Source organism: Microcaecilia unicolor, chromosome 2, assembly GCF_901765095.1.
Source record: "Microcaecilia unicolor chromosome 2, aMicUni1.1, whole genome shotgun sequence".
Lineage (NCBI taxonomy): Eukaryota > Metazoa > Chordata > Amphibia > Gymnophiona > Siphonopidae > Microcaecilia > Microcaecilia unicolor.
This window is the reverse complement of record NC_044032.1, coordinates 422,978,454-423,005,776: the sequence shown is the minus strand read 5'-3', so window position 1 is coordinate 423,005,776 and position 27,323 is coordinate 422,978,454. Positions and strand designations below refer to the sequence as shown.

Below are 27,323 nucleotides of genomic sequence, written 5' to 3'. Positions count from 1 at the left end.
GAGTAGTGCTGGTGGCTGAAAGTGTGTGTGCAATATAAAGAAATGTATCATATATTCCTATATTCCAGAAGCTGTTTTGCAACTATTCCTTCCATTACCTTGCATGTGGAAAGGACTTAAAGGTTCTTTTACTAAGCTGCTGCAAAAACTGGATTTAGCATGCCCCTGTGCGGGTTTTTCCCATGCACTAAGGGGGAAAGGGAATGGGCCTTCCTGTGGGTTTTGCAACTACATTCAAACCAGTTTACATAGTATATACAGGCACTTATTTGTACAGTGGTGGAAATAAGTATTTGATCCCTTGCTGATTTTGTAAGTTTGCCCACTGACAAAGACATGAGCAGCCCATAATTGAAGGGTAGGTTATTGGTAACAGTGAGAGATAGCACATCACAAATTAAATTGGGAAAACGAGACAAAATTCTTGTAATTTGTAGTAGTCTAGTAATTTGTCTATTAAATAAGGGGTCCTTTTACTATGCTGCAGTAAATTGTAGCCTTAGCGTGTGCTTGCATGGGTTTTTCCCATGTGCTAAGCCCATTTTTCTGCACCTTACTAAAAGGACCCCTTATTTAATTGACAAATTAAAATGGCCGATTTTCCATTTTTTTTGTATTAATGGTGTTGCGCTAATGTTGTTATTAATATGCAGCCATTAAAAAAAAACTACCACAAGTACTTACAGCTGTTTAGTAGGTGATAAGGGCTCATGCAGTAATCCTGCGCTGACCAGTTAGTTCCACGAACTGATTAGCATAGGGACACTCACTCTCCACCTCTTAACATGCCCCCTCCAGAAATAAATACAAAAAATATTAGTGCCTGGATTAGCGCATGTTAATTTAGCCCTTACTAAAGGATGCATGAGTGTGTCCCCCAGGAAGCCATTTTAAGCTACAGTACCTCACACCCAAAAAATACCCTACCCACAACTGTCTTAATCCCCTCAAATAACTCCAACCTCCAAAACTATACTGCTGCTAATTTCTCCATCCCCAAGACTAATCTCCCACATTTATCCCTACATCAACCAAACACTGTCACATTCTGATTAAAGAATTGTACTTTCTAACTGCCTTCCTCTCTCCTGATCAGGTACACACACAATATCAACATGCAAACACAGAAAACATGTACATCCCTCTATACATACCCACACACAAGAACACTCCCCACCCCCATCATATGCAGACATGTATTTATATGCAGAGCGGTTTGAAAGAATTCCATGAGCCATGCTCTTCATGCTTTCCCCACTTTCTTAATTTGTCATAACTGTTATTGATTTTTACTTAATAAAGAATGATGCTAGTAGATTCAGTTGCTGTTCTCAGCTAAATGGGATACTATGTTATGGTGCTGGGCCTTGTGCTGTTGCCAAACCACAGATATTCATAACGAGTCACATATCTTTATAGAGTTTTCTGTGGAGTCCTGAAATGCTTAGGGATCTAGTCCTCTAGATTCGAAACTCTGGCTATCTAGCCAAGGGTATTAGTCCCTTGGAAATATTATCATGTCAGTGACTTGACAGTTTGGAATATTTTATGTATGAATTTTTATCATTCACTTTTTTTTATTTTATTTCTAATTTTAAACCATTTCTATACTAGTTTCTTGGATATAGAAATGATTTTAAATTATAGAAAGTGGTAAACATGCATAAGTTAAATAAACTTCTCTCCCTCCAGACAAACATATAAATAGTTTATAGACGAGGTACCTTTTGTTATTTTTTTATTACTCATTTTTATTGTATTTTGTATGCTTTATTGTAAATATGTATGTTGATTATTAACTGCTCTGGAAACATATGTTTTTTGATTAACTAGCTAAAAAAACTTTGAAATAAATAAATACCTGCATAAACATCAACTTTAGCTTTTAATAACAGCAGTCACTTCTCAACAGGGCAATTTACTGTCATATCTTGCCATTTTGATGTTTGGCTGTTCATAATGAACCACACCTTGCAGATGGTGCATTAGATACCAGCAAATGCTTTGTCAAGAGAGGGGTATAGCATAGCTTTAAAGAACTTGAAGAGCTACAGAGCATTCTTTAACAGCTGATGAAGACAGCAGAGTTTTTGAATAGTGATGCCTTCTATCCTCTCCAGTGCCTGTGTCCTCTTAGTGACGGAATGTGTTTCTTTTCAGCTGTCCCGTTTCCTCCAAGCCATCGATTGACAGCAAAAGAAGTGTTCGACAATGACGGGAAGCCCAGGGTGGATGTCCTAAAGGGCCATCTCATGAAGGAGGGTCGGCTGGAAGAGAATGTTGCCCTGAGAATAATAACGGAGGGTGCATCGATTCTGCGCCAGGAAAAAAATCTGCTGGATATCGATGCCCCAGTCACAGGTAAGCAAACTTACGGAGCAGAGAAATGTCAGGATTAGTGGAACTTAATTGTACTTTAACAGTTTCCTGTCTAATGATAGTTCTCTACATAGGTTGTAATTTTATTAAGAGAGTGCTAACATTTATGTCCTGATCACATGTGTATATATTTAGAATACACATAAATTCCCTCTGTTGATGTGAATTCTGGTCTATAAGCATTTTAAACCTGACTTTCTAACTAAAAGACTTTGTAATTGTTGCCAGAATTGGTATGGATACAAGATGTGTTGGGAGCGTAATTCACCATCTAGTTGCTTTAGATTTTGTTTAGAAATTGCTTGTTTTATTTTTCCTAAGAACAAGAAATGATATTTTCTGCTTTTTTTTTTTGTCTATCCTTCGGCTTAGTTTTATAAACTGCTGTGATATATTTACACATATTCAGCGGTATATCAAAAGCCTGTAATAGGTAACTAACTAAATTAAAAAATAGTAAACTTGGGGCCGATATTCAAAGTGATTTAAACAGCCAGGATAGGCTTTTGGCTGTTTAAATCACTTGTCCCGGGCTAAATGGGTATATTCAATGGCACATGCCACTGAACATACCCAGTTAACGCCCAAGCCAAAACTGGCTATTTTGTAGTTAGTCTGGGGACGGAGTCGGCGCTTATGCAGTTAAGGAGGGAAGTTGTCAATGTGGGCTACTGTTAAGACAGGCTATTTTGACTCAAGTCATGCTATTTTAGCACAGGGTCTCTTTTTTTTAATTAGAATTTCATCATATTAATAAAACATGATAGAGAATAAGAAGTCATGGAGGGGCATAATCGAACGCCCATCTCCATGGGTGACTATCTCCAAGGACGGGTACGCGAAGGGGCGGGACAGACCGTATTTTCGAAAAAGATGGGCGTCCATCTTTTGTTTCGATAATACGGTTGGTGCCAGGCAAATGCATCGGAGCTGGGCGGTATCAGTTTTCAGCGATAATGGAAACCGAAGGCGCCCAGCTCAAAAACGAACACATCCAAGGCATTTGGTCGTGGGAGGGGCCAGGATTCGTAGTGTACTGGCCCCCCTCACATGCCAGGACACCAGCCTGGCACCCTAGGGGGCACTTGTAAAAACTAAAATAAAAAATTAAAATACCTCTTAAGTCCATAGCTCCCTTACCTTGGGTGCTGAGCCCCCCCACACCCCCCCCCCAAAACCCACTGCCCACAACTCTACACCATTACCATAGCACTTATGGGTGAAGGGGGGCACCTAGATGTGGGTACAATGGGTTTTGGGGGGGGGGGGCTCCCATTTACCATCACAAGTGTAACAGGTAGGGGGGGATGGGCCTGGGTCCACCTGCCTGAAGTCCACTGCACCCACTAACAACTGCTCCAGGGACCTGCATACTGCTGTGATGAGGCTGGGTATGACATTTGAGGCTGGCATACAGGCTGGAAAAAAAAAAGGTTTTAAAGTACTTTTTTTTGGTGGGAGGGGGTTAGTGACCACTGGGGGAGTCAGGGGAGGTCATACCAGATTCCCTCCGGTGGTCATCTGGGCAGTTCGGGCACTTTTTGTGGACTAGTTCATGAAAAAAAAGGGTCCAAAAAAAAGCGGCCCAAATTCTCGCTTCTGGCGCCCTTCTTTTTTCCATTATCGGCTGAGTGCGCCCATCTCTCCTCGGCCGATAAACACTCCCCAGTCCCGCCTTCACCATGCCTCCGACACGCCCCCGTCAACTTTGTTCGTTCCCGCGACAGACTGCAGTTGGAGGCGCCCAAAATCGGCTTTCGATTATACCGATTTGGGCGCCCTTGGGAGAAAGGCTCCCATCTCCCGATTTGGGTCGAAATATGGGCGTCTTTCTCTTTCGAAAATAAGCCTGATAACGTCTCATATTCATACAAGAGTAATATAAATCTTATAGCCTACATCAAGGAGAAAATTCCGCAAAATAGTCAGAGTAACATTCAAATAAGAAAAATCATACTCAGCTAATAGCCAGCACTAAGGACCTCTTTTATTAAACCGTGCTAGTGATTCCCGTGGGGCAAATGTGTCGCAGCTGCGTTTGCCACACTGGGAATTGCTAGCACGGTTTAGTAAAAGAGGCCCTAAATATTGACATTACAGCTAATCAAATCCCACCAGCCTGTACATATTAAGAATATTAAGTCAGACCCCACCTTCTCTAAATTATCCTTAATTGATTTATTTACTAAAAAAAGATTCTACTTGGATGGGGATCAAGGAAACATAATGATCATTTTCATAGTCCACCAAACATTTGCACAGAAATTTTAGAAAAAAATGGTACCAATTGCCAAAACTTTAGATTTCAATTGTAGAAACAATTTCCTGCACAATTGTGTGGGCTTAGAGACATTAAGAAACTTAGGGCCCTGTTTACTAAGCCGTGCTATAGGCGCTAGTGTTTTTAGCGCTCCCTAAAGCTAGAGACACCCATAGGAATATATAGGTGTCTCTAGCGTTTAGCGTGTGCTAAAAATGGTAGAGCACCTTAGTAAATGGGGCCCTGGTCTGACCACAAAAAGGCACATTCTTTTTAGGAAAACAGGCCCTCAATACGGCTAATTTATTCTCTTCTGAATCCATAGTAATAAACAACGTGGATCTCTTACAAATGACGTCTTGGGAATATTCTAGAAACTGAACCATCTAAACTGTCTGGGGAATTAACTGCATCCATTCCACCCTGCACACAGGGTCTCATTTTATGCAGTGATACCCTGTGCAAAATAGCATGACTTGTGGTAAAATAACCCATCTTAACGGTAGCTTCCTCCCCTAAGTGCTGATATTCAGCGTTTAGCTGCATAAGGTAACCGCATAAATAGGACCACAGAAAACACAGTTCTTTCTTTATGCGGTTCACCTAATGCAGTTCAGTGCTGAATATTGCACTTAATCCCATATGTGTTAGCTGGCCGCTTATGCCTAGATATTTTATGCCAGTGCCCAGACATGACCCAGCATTGAATATTCATGGGTAAAGCCAGCGGCCAGCTAAAAAAACGCTGAATATCTATCCCCTTGTATTCTTGCTGCTGTAGGATTATAATGGTTTATTTTATAGTACGGGCTATTCTCATCATCTGACCACTGGCACCTGATAAAAGCATATTGGCTTTCACTGAGAAGAGTACATGTTATGTAGATTTTGGTTTTCCCCTGGTTGTGAGTAGCTGGCAACTTGTCTCCTGCAACCCTAGAATCCAACAAATTACAAGATGCAAAGCAGCATAATTTTAGCAGAGGAAATCATGCCAAACAAATCTGATTGATTTCTTTTACCGGGTGGCTAGAGAATTGGATGTAAAACACATGTTAGATGTAGTATATTTGGATTTCAGCAAAGCCTTTGATGCAGTTCCTCACAGGAGGTTCATGAATCAGCTGAGTGGACTGAAGTTAGGACTTAAAGCGATGAAATGAGTTGGTTGACTAACAGACAACAAACGAGGATGGTAAATGAAATCTGCTCAGAGGAAAGGAAGGTGAATAGTGGAGTGCCTTAGGAAATGGCAATAGGGCCGATTCTAAAGACTTCTGAATTACATTGCTGAAGAGATAGAAGGTTGCGTTTCTAATTTTGCGAATGACACAAAGATATACAACAGACTGGACACCCAAGAGGGCATGGATAACATAGTGATCTACAAAATTAGAAGAATGATCAGAGTTAAAGTTTAAAGCAAAGAAATGGAGAGTGATGCACTTGGAGTATAGAAATCCAAAGGAGATGTATGAGCTAGGGGACAAGGCTGGTAAGCACAGCTCAGGAGAGAGACCATGGGGTGAAAATATATGAGGATCTCAAGGTAACAAAACAATGTGACAAGGTGGTGGCTGTAGCTAGAAGGATGCTAGGCTGCATAGAAAGAGGCATAACCAGCAGAAGAAAAGAGGTATTAATATCTCTGTATAAGTCATTGGTGAGGCCCCACTTGGAGTATTGTGTTCAGTTTTGGAGGCTGTATCTCACTAATGGTGTGATAAAATAAACAGTTTAGAGGAAGGTAATAAAAATGGTCTGAGGTTTGCGCCAAAAGACTTATGAAAAGAAATTGGATGACTTAAGTATATGATACAGATGTTTAAATAGTTGAAAGGTATTAATGTACAAAGAAATATTTTCCAGAGATGGGGAAGTGATAGAGCCAGAGGATACAGGGTGGTAAACTTAGAAGTAACATGAGGAAGTACACAAGAACATAAGTGTTGCCACGCATGAATAGACTGAAAGTCAAGGGTGGCCAATCCAGATCACAAGTACCTGGCAAGATCCTGAAAGTGTAAATCAGGAATAAGCAGTGGATTTTCTCAAGTCTATCTTATTAATGGCTTTATGACTTTTCTTTTAGGAAATTATTTAAACCTTTTTTAAACCCTGCTAAGCTAACTAATTTTTACCACATTCTCTGGCAATGAATTCCTGAGTTTAATTGCACGTTGAGTGAAGAAATATTTTCTTCGATTTGTTTTAAATTTACTGCTTAGTAGCTTCATCTCACGCCCCCTAGTCCTAGTATTTTTTGGAAAGAGTAAAACAAACAATTCATGTCTACCTGTTTTACTCCACTAAGTATTACATAGTCCTCTATCATATCTCCCTTCAGCCATCTCTTCTCCAAACTGAAGAGCCATAGCTGCTTTAGCCTTTCCTTACGGGGAAGTCATCACAGTCCCTTTAACATTTTCGTCACCCTTCTCTGCACCTTTTCTAATTCCACTATATCTTTTTTTGAGGTGCAGTGACCAGAATGCACATGGTATTCGAGGTGCGGTTGCACAATGGAGTGATATGAAGGCATTATAACATTCTCATTTTTGTTTTCCATTCCTTTCCTAATAATTCCTAAAATTCTTTGCTTTGCTTTGTTAGCTGCCGCTGCACACTGAGCAGAAGGTTCAACGTATCATCAATGATCACACCTAACTCTTTCCTGGGCAGTGACTCATAATGTGGAACCTTTCATCATGTAGCTATAGTTTGGCTTCCTCTTTCCCACATGCATCACTTAGCACTTGCTCACATTAAATGTCATCTGCCATTTGAATGCCCAGTCTCGTAAGGTCCTCTTGCAGTTTTTTTCACAATCCTCTTGCAATTTAACAACTTTGGATAACTTTTAGTCATCAGCAAATTTAATTACCTCACTTCTTTTTCCCCATCTCTAGATCATTTATAAGTATGTTAAAAAGCAGCTGTCCCAGCACAGACCGCCTGGGGAACCCCACTATCTACCCTTCTCCATTGAGAATACGGACCATTTAACCCTACTCCCTGTTTTTTATCTTTTAACTAGTTCTTAATCCAAAATAGGACGTTATCTTCAGTCTCATGACTTTCTAATTTCCTCAGGAATCTTTCACGAGGAACTTTGTTAAATGCCTTTTGAAAATCCAGATACACAATATCATTTGGCTCACCTTTATCCACAAGTTTATTCACCCCTTCAAAGAAATGTAGTAGGTTGGCGAGGCAAGATTTCCCTTGACTAAATCCATATTGACTTTGTCTCATTAGTCTATGCTTATGTATATGCTGTGTAATTTTGTTCTTTGTAATAGTCTCTACCATTTTGCCTGACACCGACGTCAGGCTCACTGGTCTGCTTTTTCGTGGAGAGGGTGGTGGGTGCCTGGAATGCCCTCTTGATGGAGGTGGTAGAGACCAGGACAGAATTCAAAGATGTATGGGATAAACACAGGATCCCTATATAGAAAGGGGATGGAATTAAAACAAAACTAAGTGATGCTTAGATGGCAATTTCAGCAGTTGGGGAACTAAGGCCAGTGCCAGGTGGACTTCTACAATTTGTGTCCTGAATGTGGCAAGTCAGATCTGGATGGGCTGGAGTGGGCTTCAACAGCAGTTCTAGTAGTTGGGGAGTAAGGACAGTGCTGGGCAGACATCTACGGTCTGTGTCTTGAAAATGGCAAAGATGAATCAGGATCAAGGATACATATCCTATATAATAAAACTCACCCTCAACGTTCTGAGGACACTGATGTCAGTGTCACTTCCTGCGGGCACTTCCTTCGGGTTCGAAGGGTTCGTGGTGGTGAAGCCACCGAAATCACTGTGTCTGGGCCTCGCCCTCGCGTCAAACTTGATGATGTCGAGGGCGGAGCAATGGCGTCAAAGATCGAGGGCGGAGCAATGGCGTCAGTGGATGAAGGTGGCGTGCGTTGACGAGGTGCGGAGCAATGGCGGTGAGTGGCTTCACAACGCCGAAGGGGTGGGTAGGGAGGGGGGGGGGTTCGGGAGGAAAACCTTGCTAGCGCCCATTTCATTTGCTCCAGAAACGGGCATGTTTCACTAGTTTTATATAGTGTGGGTAAGGCGGAGGAGAGACATCTTAAGGTTAAAATTAGCAACTAAACTGTTGATAGTGATGGGACAGACACGGGAGGCCCTTAACCAGCAGAGAAGGAAGCAGCAGGTAAAAAGCAATGCTTATCAATGACTGCTTCTGACAATGCACAGCAGGTGGAGAGAATAGAAGATCTCCATGAGTGGTGATGACTCTGGACAACCCCAACTCTTATTTCTGCCAGCATCTAAATTACAAGGGCAAATATCTGCCTTGAGAGCCTTTGAATTAGCACATCTGAGAAGGCTCCTCTTAAGTTAGGCCCTAGACATACTGCTATCTTACCCATGCCTTAAACCTGTCATAGGATTAAAGTTTGGCTATTTAATTTTTTTTCTTCTTCCATTTGTTGGTGGTTAGCACCATATGAACACGTATGCCTTATTCTACCGCTTTTCCTGAAGTAGACACATCTGGAAACTGTGAAGCTAGCAAACACTCTATGGGGCTCTAGATCCTTTCCAACAACAGGGAGAGACAAGCCTTTAGGATTTTGAGGCTATATATTGACTATACCTCCAGGCACAAAACCACATAGCCACAGGGTATTTGGTGCATGTAACCAATTTAATAGGTAGTACACTATCGTCTAGTGCAAGGATTGTCAATCCTGTCAGATTTTCAGAATATCTACAGTGATTGAGTATGGGATACATTTGCATGCACCAGCTTCATTGTGTGTAGATCTATCTCATACATATCATTTGTGGCTATCCTGAAAACTTGACTGGCTGAGTATGTCCTAAGGACTGGGTAGAGAACTGCTGATCTAATGCAGTCCATACAGAAAGAAAATGCAAAACATGACCAATAGTTTTACACCGTTCCACGGTGGATATTGTAGACCATTTTCCTTTTTTGTTTCCTTACTCCAAGAGTTTTACAGTCACAGAATCTGCAGCATTAGTGGTTCCCTTTCTCCCAATTCCATTCCAGTAACCCTTTACAGAATTTTTTTGAACTTTCCTTGTATTTGCAAGTAAGTTTCTGCAGATATCTTCTCCAGGTTGAAGGTAAACTGTTTGGTCTGGCTGAGGATTTCTCCTCTGAAATGAAAATGCTGGAGGTCTCCGCTGCCACTCCTTTAATAAATCTTCATACAAGATGGGTTTCTGTCACTTCTGACTCCAAATCCATCCCTTAAGACAGATACAGTCATTTCCCCTTTGGGCAAGAACATCTTCCCCTTCACTAGGAACTAGCTCTTGATTGTTTTTACTCGGAATCCTTCTGGACTCCAAGTTCTGTTTCTTCTCCTGAAGGCCTAGGAAGCACCATCCTTGAGTTCCAGCAACTTTCCCTGAAGAAAATGTAGAAAGGAAAATAGCACTTCAACTTCTGAGTTCCCAAGTGTTATTCCTTCTCCTGAAGGCCTATGAGCATCATCCTTGAGACTCAACAACCTTCTCTGAAAAAAATCTAGAAGGGAAAAGAGCAGATGACCACCTGAATTCCCTTTCTGCATAGAAAGCTATCTATAAGAACACTGCTGGTGGGAAGAGTCTGAAATACCAATATACCTACCTGTGACCCCATTCATAAATATTTCTGGACATATTCAATAGAAAGGGGTCAAGAGCTTGTTAGAAATATAGAGGCCATTTTACTAAGCTGTGGCAAAATCTGGACTTAGTGTCTGATAATGCAGGACTTTTCCAAGCACTAAGCTCAGATTTATTGCAACAGTATAAAGGGGTTATTTATTTTTTGCCAGTCCTGCGCAAGGTAAGAACATAAGAATAGCCATACTTGGTCAGACCAATGTCCATCGATTCACTTCTACTCGTTCTACACCACTCAGGATTTTGTAGACATCAATCATATCTCCCCTCATCCGTCTCTTTTCCAAGCTGAAGAGCCCTAACCTCTTTAGCCTTTCCTCATATGAGAGGAGTTCCATCCCCTTTATCATTCTGGGCGCTCTTCTTTGAACCTTTTCTAATTCCGCTATATCTTTTTTAAGATATGGCGACCTGAACTAAACGCACTAATCAAGGTGAGGTTGCACAATAGAGCAGTATTTACTATCCCTTTCCTAATAATTCCTATCATCCTGTTTGCTTTTTTGGCTACCTTCACACACTGGACAGAAAAGTTCAGCGTATTATCTACAGTGACTCCTGGATCTTTTTCTTGGGTTCTGATCCCCAAGGTGGATCCTAGCATTTGCTAACTATGATTTGGATTATTCTTCCCAATATGCCTCACTTTGCATTTGTCTACATTAAATTTCATCTGCCATTTGGATGCCCAGACTTCCAATTTCCTAAGGTCTTCCTGTAATTTTTCACAGTCCGCATGTATTTTAACAACCTTGAATAGTTTTGTGTCATCTACAAATTTAATCACCTCACTCGTTCCGATTTCCAAATCATTTTTAAATATGTTAACTATCACTGGTCCCAGTACTGATCCCTGTGGCACTCCACTATTCACCCTCCTCCATTGAGAAAAATGGCCATCTTTATCAGTGCTTTGCATCTGACTTGCCAGTGCGTATGTTGTTTCTTATTTTTTTCATTTGGGTCCTGTTTTCATTTTTGAAGGACATTCTTTTGGCTCTAACAGCCTCTTTTACTTCACCGTTAACAGTGCTGACTGTGTTTCTCTTCTTTCCACTTTTGTAACTACGTGGAGTGCATCCGACCTGGGCTTCCAGGATGGTATTTTTATATAACGTCCATGCCTGATTTAGTGTCCTAACCTTTACAGACTATCTTTTTATCCTCTTTTTAATGTTTTACCTCATTTATTATAGTCACCCTTTTGAAAATTAAATGCATCTACAGTAGATTTCCTTTGTGGCTTCCTTTCAGATAGTAGCTCAAACACGATCATGTTATGATCACTGTTTCCCAGGGGACCCAACACCATTACCTCTTGTACTATGCCCTTCATGGCTCCCCCTCTTGTCGGTTCCTGGACCTGTTTCTCCCAGAAGCAGTCGTTTATTACATCTAGGAATTGTATCTCTTTGTGCTCCCTGATGTTATATTTATCCAGTTAATATAGGGGTAATTGAAATCAAAATTCAAAAAACCATCCACTCTCTTCCAGTGTGATACTGGAACACCCACTTACTTCACAAAGAGGGCGGAGAAAAAAAGACCACAGTTAAAAGGAACCATACCATATCAGCACATAGCTATTTCAAAAGATAGACTCTTCAGATAATCATAGGTCAGAAAAAAAACCATACTAACATTCAGTGGGTGAACCACAACCACACTGGAATAATGTTTTTCAAGCTTCTGCAAAAACAAGATCCATCAAAATATCAACCATTGAACCCAAAACATCAGCAGTCTTTCAAACTTCCGAATAGCAGAAGAAAATAACCATACTCATCTGACAGGCACTGTAGCCATGAGTCATGTAGGATAAGTGTCTTCCAAATTTGCATAGCAGGATGGTTCAGTTTTTGCCCATTCCTCTTGACAAAATAGCTCAAGCTGTTTCATATTGGCTGGCGATCATCTTTGTACTGCACTCTTCAAGTCTTGCCACAGGCTTTGTGTTGGATTCAGGCCTGGGTGTTGATTGTGTTGCTCAAGGATACTCATGTTCTTCCTGCTGAGCTACTCCAGTGTTGCTTTTGCTTTGTGCATAGGATTATTGTCTGCTGAAAGGGGAATTTTCTCTGCAGTCCCAGGTCTGTGGCAGACAGGAACACATTTTCCACCTGGATCTGCTTATACTTTGCCCCATTCACTTTTCCACTGTATTCACAAGCCTCCCTATATCTCTGCTATTGTAAACCACCCCTACAACATAATGTTCCAAAATTGTGCTTTACTTTAGGGGTGCTGTTAGCAGGATGTTATTCCATTTTATTATGTTTAGCAGTGGCATCAAAGAGTTCCTTTTTGATCTCATCGGATCACAAAACTACCTTCAACATTTTATTTCTTATATATCACTCATGTATGCAGTATTCCCATAAGTGTCAATTCTATAACACAGGCACTAATATTTACATGCCGCTTGTGTTCACACATGTTTAGAATAATTGCGTTTAAGAACATAAGCATCGCCATACTGGAACAGACCGAAGGTCCATCAAGCCCAGTATTCTGTTTCCAAGAGTGGCCAATCCAGGTCACAAGTACCTGGCAAGATCCCAGACCAGTAAAATAGATTTTATGCTGCTTACTCTAGAAATAAGCAGTGGATTTCCCAAGTCCATATTAATAATGGCTTATAGACTTTTAGGAAATTATCTAAATCTTTTTTAAACCCTGCTAAACCATTTATGTGTATATATGCACATTTTCACGTATAAATACCAAAATTCTACCTAAACACTGTTCTGCAGATAGCCGCTTAACTTACATAGCACATTTGTGCAAGAGGGTGTACACAGGGCAGAGTTCATAGACTGTAAATTACAAAATACTATAATTATAGAGTATTGTAATTTATGCATGTATCTCTGGCATTTACAAACCAACACTTCCACAGTGCTGTCTCTTTTCTTCTGTTGTGCTATTGGATACCTTAGTACCGAATGTTGATAATTTTAAGTATCTTGGGGTTTTAATTGATGCACAATTGATTTTTCACCTCTCATGTGTCCTCTCTGGTGCAGACGGGCTTTGCTATTCTATGTAAGTTGTGGACAATTAAAGTTGTTTTTTTTTTTGTTAGGCCCTGCTTTCATACTTTTGTGCATGCTTTATTTATGCCTGTATTGGACTATGGGAATGTTGCAATGGCTGGAATAACCAAATGTAATATAAAAACAATTGCAATATCTTCAAAATGTGGCTATCCAATTGTTCGGGCAGGGGGAGTAGGTTTGATCATGTCACCCCCATTGTATTTGCAGTTTCATTGGTTACCTATGAGGCTTTGATGTAACTTTAATATAATGATATTGACCTATAGGGTATATTATAAGAAGTTGCCATCTTTGTTGGCTGATTTGGTGAATCCTTATCTTCCAGTGAGAAAACTGCAATCTAAAACTGCTGTGCAGTTGCAAGTTCCCTTGTTATCTAGGGTACATTGGGTGGTTATGAGGGCGGGAGCCTTCTTTTGTTTGACTTCTAGTATGTGGAATGCTTTGCCCTTGGCAGTAAGAGCCAAAGGCTCTTTGAAGCATAATGGTTACGATTACGATCTATCTGGTCAATGCTAAACTCTAATTCCCTTTGCACCCTATTTTATGTTTATGTGCACTCCAGATATGACTATTGTAAAATCATTTAAGCCGGTATTACAAAGACCAATCTTAAATGGCTACAAATCCTTCAGAATACAGCAGCAGCAAGAATTTTCTATAAGGCAAGTCGTTAGGATCATTTCTCCCCACTTCTTCGTCGTCGTTTACACTGGTTGCCCATTGAAAATACAGTTAAATTTAAAGTTCTCATGTTCATACACACAATAGCAACACTCTCACATATTTGTCATCTAATAATTCCATACACCCCAGCTCGTACTTTGTGATCCTTGAGAAACAATAGACTGATGATTCCCAATCCCACAAGAGCGAGGTGGGAGTGTATGAGGGCTACTGACTTCTTTGTTCTTGCACCTACTCTGTGGAACTCGCTCCCACAGTACCTCCTACTCATCTTTTCGCAGTGGATTAAAGATATATATATATTAGTATTGTTTTTGAGGCCTGAGTATGACAGCCATAGTCTTGACTACTTGTCTATGGCTATTCCTGCGATGTGGATAACTAGTGTGTTTTAGGATTGCCTGATTGGATTTTTATGCTCTTATGCATTTGGTATGATTGAGTGAGATTTACTGTGAGTGTATTGTCACAATGTGTGCCTCTTGTGTTTTTTCTTCCTTTCATAAAATATGGAGTTCCTTTCTATTGCCTATAACATTTTGGTAATCTAAACCACCTCGATTTGTGCACAAAGTAGGTGGTATATTAAAACAATCCTATATAATAATTCTCACCTGGAACATTCTGAAGCTCACTCTGTGGGAGGGAAACACTGAAGGCTAGGCTGCCAGGAACACTCACTCTCACTCATGCACCACCCACTGTCACTCAGGACCCGCCCTCAGCCACGCCCCTTCCAGACATAATTCGCAACCCCAACGTTCTAAATGAAGCCTCAAAAGCCCCTCTAAACCGGACCAGTGAGGCGCCAGAGATATCCTGTTTGCCTATGCCTGCAAATTGGAAGTCTGAACTCTGAAGCGCTGTATGCCCCGCCTTCACGTCACGTCATGACGACGAGGGCGGACCACACTGGAGGAAATATCTGTGGCAGACCACACTGCACGAAAGTAACGTGCGATCCCGACGGAAACACCATCACGGAGTTCGCAGGTGCTTCGAGGGGGGTTCGGGGACAGCTGCCTCACTGACGGCCGGGGGGAGGGGGGGTTGGGGGACAACTGGCTTGCTCACGGCCGCTCGCGAGGCTCCAAACGCTATCTCCCCGTGCCTGCAGGGTGTTTCGGGAACAGCTGGGTCGCTGAACATGCCCCTACAGGCTGCAAACCCCATCTCCCCCTGCCCCACAACCTTGCTAGTGCCCGTTTTATCTCTCCCAGAAACGGGCCTCTCTTACTAGTACATGATAAAACGATTTAAGCGATTGTTGAATGCTTTTTATTTTTATGTTTGGTGAGGCCGACAAATAATTGTTTATTTTTATTTTAATGTTTGGTCTTGAGAGAGTGTGCCTTTTCTATTTGATATTATGTAAGCCTCAGCCCTCTCCTGGAGGTACACCTGTGAATCCACACCCCTCTGGAAACCTATACTGCAGATCTGTAGCTCTTTTCAAAACTGCTCCACTCCATTCAAATATGCTTACAGAGATGCGTGATCTGCAGAACAGACCACAGTGCTTTAGTCCCACTAGAGATCTATACAAAGGGCAATATTATATCCTTTTTCCTGTTAGTAGTAACTATTCCTATGCATTTAAGAACTCTGTTAACTTACCTTATTACTCTGGCAAGCATACTAATCCAGGACTATTACTCCGAGATCCTGTTCCTGTTTGGCACTTTTCAATTCATATAATTAACTTTTGCATTGCAATTGCAACATGGTATACTTTTTTTTTTTTGCATTGAAGCAGAACTTTCAAACTCTTGAACAATTCCTTCAGATATTTCGAATCCCCTTTCATTTTAGTGCTTTTTTTTTCTTAAAATAAAAAACACGTATGAAATTGTATTATCCCTGCCTTTGCACACAGTACCTTCCAAATCATTCAGCCTTCTACAATCAAATGTTCTAGATAGATATATCTATATAAAAACTAGGAAGCAAAATAATATTTTCTCATAAAAATTATGGATAGAGCCCAAAGTTGGAAGATAATATTACTTTTTTCCTTTTTAAATCTATAGATCTAGCCCAAAACTGAATAAAATGAAGAAAAAAAAAAGGAAAAACATATATCAGAGAATCATCAGTCATCCTTTGCATCAGAGTTTCTCAACTCACTTTACATTAGTTAACTTTTCTTTCAAAAAGTGGGTGGAAGGGAAGGGCACTGTGCCTTCTGGCTCAGCATCTGCATGGAATAGCGAAGGCCATCCTTGGGGAGGGGAGGGCAGAGAAGAATTATCACAGCAGCCCCTAAAAAATCATATAATTTTTTCCATATAATTCTTCTCCTACTTGTTGCTTTCCTTCCTGTTGTGTCTATTGTTATAAATATTTTTTACAAACAGAACTATTTCCCCCTCATGTTCTTCTGGTATTAAAAGGAGCTATCATTAGCAGTGAGCTCTGAGGTACCTAACTGGTCACATATGGGTCCCTTTACAAAGCTGAGGTAGAAAGTGGCCTTAGCACACCCTAATGGGAATTTTTCCTATGCGATAAGGCCGTTTTTTTTTTTACCACAGTCGGAAAATTACTGATTTTCCATTTTCTGAATTGAAGGCCATGCACTAATGTTGCCATTAGCATATGGCCATTAACCAAAAATTAGTGCATGAGCTCTTACTGCCACCTATTTTATCAGCCGTAAGGGCTTGCACACTAATCCCGTGCTAATCTGCGCACGGTAATGTGACTGTGTACACTGTTTCGCACTCGCACGCTAATCCTTTTCTAATCAGTGCATGTTAATGTGACTATCTAAACTGATTCACACTGTCATGCCCACTTTCTGCTCCCAGACAAGCCCCCTCAGAGAAAAATCAAGAAAAAATTTTCAGCGCGTGGTTTTTGCGCACATTGGGCATTTACCATGGGACGCCTCAGCGTGTCCCCTGGTAAGCCTTTATCACAGCTTAATAAAAGGAGCCCTTAACTTTATCAGAACAAGGCTCCATTGGCTGCCATTTTCTTTGTTTCTGTTGCTCAACTGTTTCCTTACTCAAATGACAGTGCTCTGTCTTACTCCCATACTGAACATAAGAAAAGCTGAGCTGAGTCAGACTAAAGTCCATCGAGTCCAACATCCTTTTTCTCACATTGACCCGTCCATATCGCAAGTACCTAGTAGATCCCAAAAACATCTGTTTTCCATAGTTAACTCACAGGGATGAGCAATGGCTCTCCCAAGTCTACCTGGCTAATACAGTAGTTTTTAAATGGTCTTTTCCTCTAATCTTCATTTGAACCCTACTACCATATTCTCCACATTCCACAGCTCAGTTGTGCACTGCATAAAACATTTCTATTGAGTGCCCTGTTTTTGTCTTTCATAGGTTTCATTCTCTGTTTAACTTTCTTTACACAGAGACATTGCCTTACAAAATTCCCCCTAAAGGTTTGATCTTACTGATGGGACAGTTTTCTCCTTTGAGCTTTTTCTTCTCTGACTTCCCTGTCTAGTTTTTTGTTATCCCAATAATTCTACCTGTTGTCATCCTCCTGTGTATTTTCTGTTTTCTTTTCTTTTTCTTTTGTTTAAAATTTTTTTTTTTTTGCATGCCAGTTTATTGCTTTTCTCTCATGTTTTACTTACTTCCTTAGGAAACTATTCTGACCTCTTTCCTTTTCCCCCTGCTGATGTATTTTACACAGATTTGTTGTCACACTTAGACACTGGAATAGATCAAACCAGTCACCATGATTTCAACCTCTAATTCCTTTCTTTTTCAGTGATATATCTGGCATTTTGAGTTTTAAGTCAATAGCTTACTAAATTAAAATCAACAAAGGAGGGTGACGAAAATGATAAAGGGGATGGGATGACTTTCCTTTGAGGAAAGGCTAAAATGAATATGGATTTTCAGCTTGAAGAAGAGATGACTGATGGGGAGATATGATAGAGGTCTATAAAATACTGAGTGGAGTGGAATGGTTAGACATAAATTGCTTGTTTACTTTTTCCAAAAGTACGAGAGCTAATGGACATGCAGTGAAGCTACTAAGTACATTTAAAACAAATTGGAGAAAATATTTCATCACTTAACATGTAATTAAACACTGGAATTTGTTGCAGAGAATGTGGTAAAAGCAGTTAGCTTAGCAGGGTTTAAAAAAGGTTGGATAATTTCCTAAAATAAAAGTCTATAAACCATTATTAAGATGGACTTGGGAAAATCCACTGCTTATTCCTGGAATAAGCAGCATAAAAATATTGCCAGGTACCTGTGACCTGGATTGGCCACTGTTGAAAGCAGAATACAAGGCTTGATGGACCATCAATCTATCCCTGTATGACAATGCTTATGTTCTAGGATAGAAGAATATGTATATATATATATATATATATATATATATATATATATATATATTTGTCATTGAGGAAAGGATGCAGAAATACATTATCCAACCTGGTAAGGAATGCTTTTAGCTAGTACAGAACATCATTGAATGGCTCTAGGTTTCTTGTGGTAATCATGTAGTGTTTGATGTTGAAAAGCATGTAAGTGGTAGCACTGGCCCCAATTATGATTTTTTTTTTTGTTTTTTTTATATCTGAGGCAGTTGAAAATGGATAACTTTGGCTGTATGATTTGTTATATACTCAGTTATCTATCTAAATCGAGGTGGGATTTGAGGTGTTCTTAGGGGACTGCCACTTAGCCATGAAGTTTATATGTCTAGTAAGCTACACATCCAGAGGTGATTCGGGAAATTATAGACTGGTGAGCCTGATGTCGGTGCCGGGCAGAATGGTAGAGACTATTATAAAGAACAAAATTACGGAGTATATTCAAAAGCATGGATTAATAAGACAAAGCCAACATGGATTTAGTGAAATGAAATCTTCCCTCACTAATCTACTACATTTCTTTGAAGGGGTGAACAAACATGTGGATAAAGGTGAGCCAGTTGATATTGTGTATCTGGATTTTCAAAAGGCATTTGACAAAGTACCTCATGAAAGACTCCAGAGAAAATGAGAAAGTCATGTGATAGGAGGTATTGTTCTATTGCTGATTAAAAACTAGTTAAAATATAGAACGCAGAGAGTAGGGTTAAATGGTCAGTATCAGGGACGTAGTCAAACCTTGGCGGGAGGGGGGGTCCAGAGCCCAAGCTGGGGGGGCATATTTTAGTCTGCCTCCCCCAGCCGCCGATCCTCCCCCACCGCCGTGCTGGACGTCAGGACTCACAGCACAGATCAGCGAACGCGCTAGAGACCGGCGCAGAAGAAGAGTAAGGCTGGCGGGGGTTGGGGACCCTAGCCAGCAAAGGTACCTTGTGGTGGCGGCAGCGGTGGCGGGTCGAAAGTGGTGGGGGATCGAACGTAGAGGGGGCTAGGGCTAAATCTGTGGGCGTCCATGCCCCCGTGGCCTCACCTAGCTACGCCCCTGGTCAGTATTCTTAATGGAGATGGGTAAATAGTGGGGTTCCGCAGGGGTCTGTGCTGGGACCGCTGCTTTTTAACATATTTATAAATGATCTAGAGATTAACTAGAGAGGTAATTAAATTTGCTGATGAGACAAAGTTATTCAAAGTAGTTAAATCGCAAGAGGATTGTGAAAAATTACAAGAGGACCCTACGAGACTGAGAAACCGGGCATCCAAAAGGCAGATTACATTTAATGTGAGCAGTGCAAAGTGATGCATGTGGGAAAGAGGAACCTAAACTATAGCCACGTGATACAAAGCTCTACATTAGGAGTCACCGACCAGGAAAGGGATATAGATGTCACTGTTGATATTACGTTGAAACCCGCTGCTCAGCATGCGGCAGCGGCTAAGAAAGCAAATCAAATGTCAGGTATTATTAGGAAAGGAAGCAGAAATGAGGACGTTATAATGCCTTTTTATCACTTTATGGGGCAACCACACCTCGAAATCTCTGTGCAATTCTGGTCACTGCACCTCAAAAAAGATACAGTGGAATTAGAAAAGGTACAGAGAAGGGCGACAAAAATGATAAAGGGGATGGAACGACTTCCCTATGAGGAAAGGCTAAAGCAGCTAAGGGTCTTCAGTTTGGAGAAAAGACGGCTGAGGGGAGATATGATAGAGGTCTATAAAATAATGAGTGGAGTGAAATGGGTAGATGTGAATCACATGTTTACTCTTTCCAAAAATAATAGAACTAGGGAGCATGCAATAAAGCTACAAAGTAGTACATTTAAAACAAATTGGAGAAAATATTTCTTCACTCAATGTGTAATTAAACTCTGGAATTTGTTGCGAATATGTTAAAAGCAGTTAGCTTAGCGGGAGTTTAAAAAAGGTTTGGATAACTTCCTAAAAGAAAAGTCCATAAGCCATTATTAAGATGGACTTGGGGATAATCCACTGCTTTTATTTCTAGGATAAGCAGCATAAAATGTGTTGTACTGTTTTGGGATCTTGCCATGTTCTTGTAACCTGGATTGGCCACTGTTGGAAACAGGATGCTGGGTTTGATGGACCTTCGGTCTGTTCCAGTATTTCTGTGCTTATGTTCTCATGTTCTTAAACAAATGGGAGGTCTGTCTTGAAATGTCCAGCTTAGATGGTTCAAGTTATATGGGGACATTCAGTGACCCCAATTAAATGGATTGCACTGCTGAATATACATAGGCTTTGAAACCATCTAAGGCTCTCCTGTACTACAAAGGACCCCAGGAATACAACTTTGGAGAACAGGCTTATACTTTGCAACCTTGTGTACATGCAGACAATACTGTGGTTTCACAGCGTTCAAACCTGATGAAGGGAGTGTCAAGTCCCAAAAGTTACTTGTCAGATATAAAGCAGTAGATTTCTCTTTTGGTCTAACATCTTATTCTATTGTTAACTTTTTATTTGCATCAGAGATCTGAGTTGATGGTGGCAATGAGAATCTGTGTTCAATTCTTAACGCCGTTTTTCATTTCAGCTGTAAATGGAATGGCTAGCAACAGTGGTGGAGCACATTGCATGTTGCCCTCATGGCTTCACTCATCCTGCTGCAGGCAGGTCTGGTTTCAGCATCTGACCTTCTAGCGATCTCTTCAGTTCTAATTGTAGCTGCCTGGAATCATTGGCCCTGCCAAGATACCGGACACTGAAGGCCATGTTATCTGATGTGAGCTGGTTCTCTGCTGCAGCACCCACACTACAGCTGATCTCTTAATACCTGTAACTCATAAATACTGAGCCATTCTGAGCAAGTTTCCTATCTCAAGTAAATAACATGAAAAAGTTAGATGATGATCACGCTGTCCTTTCAGATGTCCCTCTGTATCCTTGTTTTTCCTTATAGTGGAGAAAGTAGCAAATTACGTTTTGTTGCTTACGACAGTGAGATTTGAATAATTTTACTTTATTGGCACAATGAAGTGCTGCAGTGAGCCATGTTTTCTTCAAATGTATTGGGGCTGTATTGATCCTTCTTTAAATCCTGTCTTGTCTAACTGAAGGCAGATACATTTACTTTACTACTACTACTACTACTTAACATTTCTAGAGCGCTACTAGGGTTTCGCAGCGCTGTACAAATTAACAAGGAAGGACGGTCCCTGCTCAAAGGAGCTTACAATGTAAAGGACGAAATGTCAAGTTGGGGCAGTCTAGATTTCCTGAGTAGAGGTGTAGTGGTTAGGTGCTGAAGGCGACATTGAAGAGGTGGGTTTTGAGCAATGATTTGAAGATGGGCAGGGAGGGGGCCTGGCGTATGGGCTCAGGGAGTTTGTTCCACGCATGGGGTGAGGCGAGGCAGAAAGGGCGGAATAATTTTACTTTATTGGCACAATGAAGTGCTGCAGTGAGCTATGTTTGGGACTGTATTGATCCTTCTTTAAATCCTGTCTTGTCTAACTGAAGGCAGATACATTTACTTTGAATGTAGACATGACTTGTTTTAGACATGGTTGCCTTCAAGTATACTGTACATGTGTTAGAACATTTTTTTATTTCCAGATCACTAAGAAGCCATGGCCTACTTGTTCAGTTTTAATTTGTTTTACAGAACCATAGGGAAGCCTATCAGTAATATTTGTTATTGGTGTACTGAAGGCCGGTGACTTGAGGTTGAGTGATAGTGTCCATTTTAAATGTATTTTTTTTTCTGAGCGCTATTTAGTCCAATATGTTCTAGCTAATTGGATAGTATGTACATGGAAACAGTATAAAAGTAAAAAAAAATGTGTCATTGGAAGGATAATTTCTATTGTGTGTCTGAAGCCATGCAAACCATTCTGTCTTTCTGGAAACCATTTTCATTTTTTACTTGTTGGAGCCTTTTTACTAAAGAGTGCTAAGCCCTAAAGCTCACTTAAGCATAAGAAATTGCTTATTGCAAAACATATTTTGTGATCATTTTCTTTTTTTTCTCATTCTAACCGCACTTTATTTTATTTTTTAAAAACATTTTTGGGAGGCAGTGTGTCATGGGCTGAGAATGGGCATGGAGACATTATTCAGCTAGCACGTTCTGATTAGCGCCCACTACCTGAATAATTTAGATTTAGTGTGGGACCACTTAGTGCCGCCTAAATAGGCAGCAGTAAATGCTCCCACATTAACTTTTTCCCAGGTATCGCGCACAGCCTAAAAAAAAAAGGGAAGTGTTTTTTTAAAAACTGTTGCATTGAATGTGGGCCTAATGCAGAGGAAAGTCCTATGTTAAGACACAGTAAGCCCAGATCACTGTTCCCTCCAATCTAAATGAATGTCCTCCACCTGCAGTCCTGTCAGTGGTGGTGGTGGTGGGGGCTGTTTTCACTGCTACATTTTCAATAGTGAGGGACAAGCAGGCTGTTTAGGACTCCAGGGAACCTGTCTGCCCCTAGTGATTGAAAACACAATATTGAAGTCCCCCTCTTCTCCCACTGGCAGCAATGCAGTTGGAGGACTCGCGCTTAGTTTAGAGAGAACAGTGGTCCAGATTCTAATGCCCTTTATTTATTACTAGTAAGAAATGCCCGTTTCTGGCAAAAATGAAACGGGCGCTAGCAGGGTAATCCCCCCCCGTCCTTCCTCCCTCCCGAGTTGCAGACACCCCCTCTGTGCCTCCGTTCCGAGTTGCACACCTCTCCTCTTCGTCCCTTCGTCCCTCAGTGACGTGGTTGCGAGGGCCGCCCCGCCCTCAACGTCATCGCGTTTTGACGCGAGGGCCGCCCCGCCCTCAACATCGCGTTTTGACGCGAGGGCGGAGCTACAGTGACTGGAGCCTGCAGGCCAAACCGGATATCTCGGGCGCCTCACGTTTCCGGCTTGAGGCTTCAAAGTGCCTTTTATATATATAGATTATTTATTGCATTTGTATCCCACATTTTCCCACCTATTAGCAGGCTCAATGTGGCTTACAGAGGTCTGTTATGGCATTGCCATTCCAGGGTGTCAGATACATTTGGTGATGCAAAGAGATTAGGATGGAAAGAAGTATTAAGAAAATAGGTATAGAGAGATGACTTTCGGATTAGAGTGGATTGGTGAGGGGGTATAGTTAAGCTATGGGTCCTCTTTGTAGGCCTTATTTCATATTCATCAAAGAATAACAGAGCATTTTTATTATTTATTTATTGCGTTTGTATCCCACATTTTCCCACCATATGGTAGGTTCAATGTGGCTTACATATTGCTAAAAAGGCAGTTACAAACATTTTAGATTTGTTGAAGTTTAGCACAAATACAGATGTATAGTAATCGCTTGGGTTACATTTGTACATTATATTAGCATATTGTGAGAGAATTGTTAGTGTCATTGTTTTACATTTCTGAACGTTTTGCAATGTCTGGTGGTGTAGAACTAGGCAGATTCAGGGGGGAAGGACTTCTTGAAATGAGTTTTTTTTTTTTCTGAATTGTAGGTAATTTTCCATGAGTTTCAGGTTTTTGGGTAGTGAGTTCCAAAGTTTTGTCCCTATAAAGGAGAAGCTGGCGGAGTATGTTGATTTGTATTTGATATCCTTGTAGTTGGGATAGTTGGTGTCTAGAAACATATTTGAATGATTTGCATGGTAAGATTACAGCAGTGCATCCTAAAAAAAAAAAAAGCTTGTAATTTAAAGCTGATGTATTTCCTAATAGATATTCTGCTGTTAGTATTTATTAATTTTTATAATACGTATGAGACCAGTTGCAGTAGCTTTGTGTTATCCACCAAAACATTTTTGACTCAACTGCTGGGATTTTGATTTGATCAAAGAAGTGTTGAGACCTATTCTTTAAGACCATGGGAAAGGCAACTGAAGGCTGATGCGAGGTGTGTGTGCCACGCGGTAATTTATTGCATTAATATCCCGGGTAATTCACAGCAGCGTTTCATAAATCAGGTGTTGGCTGTCGATTGTCCCTTCATTAAGCACAACTCTGTAACAGAAATGAGCTATACATATTAAGTAGAATGATACTGGCCAAAACGAACCAAAACATGCATTGCAGTACAAAGGACATGTTCAGAGGGATGTGCAGTCTGAAAGCTGTACACCTGGCTCAAAACGTTTCATTTATTGATGGTCTTGCACTTTCGAACAAGGCATAACAAAACAATAAGGTAAAAAAATATACAGGTTTTTTTTTTTAAATATTTTAGAAGGTTAACTGGCTGTTCCTCATTATTTTCTTTTCCTGTTTGTGGATTCAGTCAATTTGCCATTCTGAGTTGTCACTTTAATAACTTACTCCAGAGAACATTGTTCGCTGCTTTATAAGTGGTAATGATTAAAACCTTTGGGAACCTGTGTTCCAGACAAGACTACAAGCCTGTCATAGACTGGGTCCCTCTTGCATTTAGCAATATTTTTTTTTTCTGTTAAGCATAGGTAATAATACAGCTAGTTAATGTGCATGACCATGCTAATGCTGTTAATACCTAGGGCCCATTACACACAGTGAGACCCACAGTAAAATAATGCAAATAGTGTTAATGTGTGCTAACTCAGTACTGTATATTAGTAACTCTAGCTGTTCGGCCAGTAGTCAAGTTGTGACTACAGAGTATTTATGACTTGTCAAAATGCTTTTCTATCAGGTAATTGTCTTAATAATAGGGGTTAGGGAGCATGAGGCAAGTCCTAGAGCAGAGCTTCCCAAACTGGTTGCAAAATTTGTGTTTGGGGACAGATACTAATATTAATACATCTTATTATATTCTGCAAAAGCTTGAACAGTTCTATGTGGCAGGGGCGTAGCCAGACACCCAATTTTGGGTGGGCCTGGGCCCAAGATGGGTGGGCAGAAGAACCTTGCCCCGTCCGACAGGTGATTTGGTCTCTCCATCTCTCGCCTGCATGCCATATGGTCTCTCAAACATCCCCCCTCTCCCGTATACCTTTTAAATAGCAGATTTTCACCAGCACCGAGCAGCAACTAATACACACTGCTCATGTTGGCCCCACACCCTTCCCTCTGATGCAACTTCCTGTTTCCACCTAGGCAGAAATACATCAGAGGGAAGGCTGTAGGGCCGGTGCGAGCAGTATGTATGTCACTGCTCACTGCAGGCGAAGATCTGCTACTTACAGGGTATGCAAGAGGGACACTTGTTGGGAGTTTTCGGCTGGTGGGGCTTGGGGATCCCTGCCAGCCACATCATAGGTATGCTGCTACTGGGTGGGCCTGAACCCAAAGTGGGTGGGCCTGGGCCCATCCAAGCCCACCCTTGGCTACGCCACTGCTATGTGGATACATTCCTAAAGAAGCCAGACATTTCTGGGAGATACAAAGAGTTCCAAAAACATTTTAACCGTTAAACAAAATCTACAAAGACTCCAATATAGTAGTTTCACAAAACTAAAATCAAATAATCAAGGACACAGCTGCTCATACTCATTAATTATAAAATATAGTTATATGTAAAATCTAAGATACCATCAAAACTTCTTAAAAAAAGTTTTAAGTATTTTTCAAATAAAGAATAATTTTGCCCTTGATGAATATAAAGATGGTAATGAATTCCAAGATTTGGCCATCTGATATGAATCAGATAGCTTCTTGAACTGAAAGAAAAAGGATATTATTGTCGTGTATCACCTGGGGGTTGTATGCTTTCTATGGCTGTGTGTATTGGGGTCTTGGCAGCAGAAAGATTGGTGAGTGTTGCCCTAGACTCTGAAAGCTTTAAATTTGTGTAGAGCAGAGGTTCACAACCCAGTCCCCAGGACACATCCAGCCAGTCAGGCTTTCATGATATCAATAATAAATATGCATGAAATAAAATGTTCTTCTTTATCATCCCTGCTAGAACAGTTCACACCAGTGGGTTATATCCTTTCCCTAGAAACTAAAGGCAGAGAAACTAAATTGTTTCAGTGACATCATCAGCCTAGAACACTTCAGTATTTCTCTATTCCCAGCAGATGGTGAGGTTGGACTGGTAGGAGAAGCCTGACTCCTTGACGTGCAGTTCATGGCCTGTGCTCACTGTGGTCATGTCTTAAGGCCTAAAATCCCTGGGGTTCAAGTTATAGCCTTTATCTCAGTAAAGGTAGGAGGGTTTTTTTGTTGTGGGGGGGGGGGGGGGGGGGGGGAGAAATCTCCTAGCAGGTGCATTCTGTAACCCTGCATGTAGATTTTCAGAAAGCCTGTGGTCCACCCATTACAAGTCCATGGCCACGCCACCTTTTCTGTAGCACACATTAGAATTTACGTGCACCACTTTACAAAATACACTTAGCAAACTGCAAACTGTGCGCGTAAATTCTAATTAATGCCAATTAGTGTTAATTGCTTGTTAAGTGGCAATTAGCACTGATTAGCTTGTTAAGTAATGAAATTGTGCGCACAAATACGACCAGATTTGCATGCACAATTTCTGTCATGCTTTATAGAATCCCGGGGGTTAATGTCCACTAATTTCTTAACGCATGCTAATTCTGTTAGCGCACCTTAGTAAAAGGAACCCCTAAGGTAGCTCTGGTTTGTCAGTTTATTGGTGCATGCCATAGACCCCAATAGATCTCTGGTTTTCTCTTCACTTTCCACAAAATAAGAGTTGATCTGTCCTAATCAGGACTGATCACCACTCTAGCTGTGACTAAATAATTTTTCACTGAGGGGCCCTTTTACTAAGCTGCGGTAATCATGAACATATACTTACTGCACCTTAAAATAGCCTACTGCAAGGTGCGCTCAGGCTTCCCACAGTTCGTTTTTCATGCATTCATACTACCTGTGTGCTAAAAAATTACATTTATTTTTTAGTGCTGGGGGCGTGTTTGGGGCAGAGAGTGGGCACGGCTATGCTAATTGGTTAGCACGTGAGCATTGCCGAATGTTAACTGATTAGCGCAGGATTAGCACGTGAGCC

At 40.9% G+C, this 27,323-nt stretch overlaps 1 protein-coding gene across 5 annotated transcripts in view; it reads left to right on the top strand.

The window, feature by feature from the left end:
* PPP3CA (protein phosphatase 3 catalytic subunit alpha) overlaps positions 1–27,323 on the top strand; it is a 743,055-nt gene that overhangs the window by 271,227 nt on the left and 444,505 nt on the right. For all 5 annotated transcript variants that reach the window (XM_030190749.1, XM_030190747.1, XM_030190748.1 and 2 more), the window contains exon 2: positions 2,161–2,361. In XM_030190749.1, the coding sequence (XP_030046609.1) occupies positions 2,161–2,361 (201 nt within the window). The remainder of the gene's footprint in view (positions 1–2,160; positions 2,362–27,323) is intronic.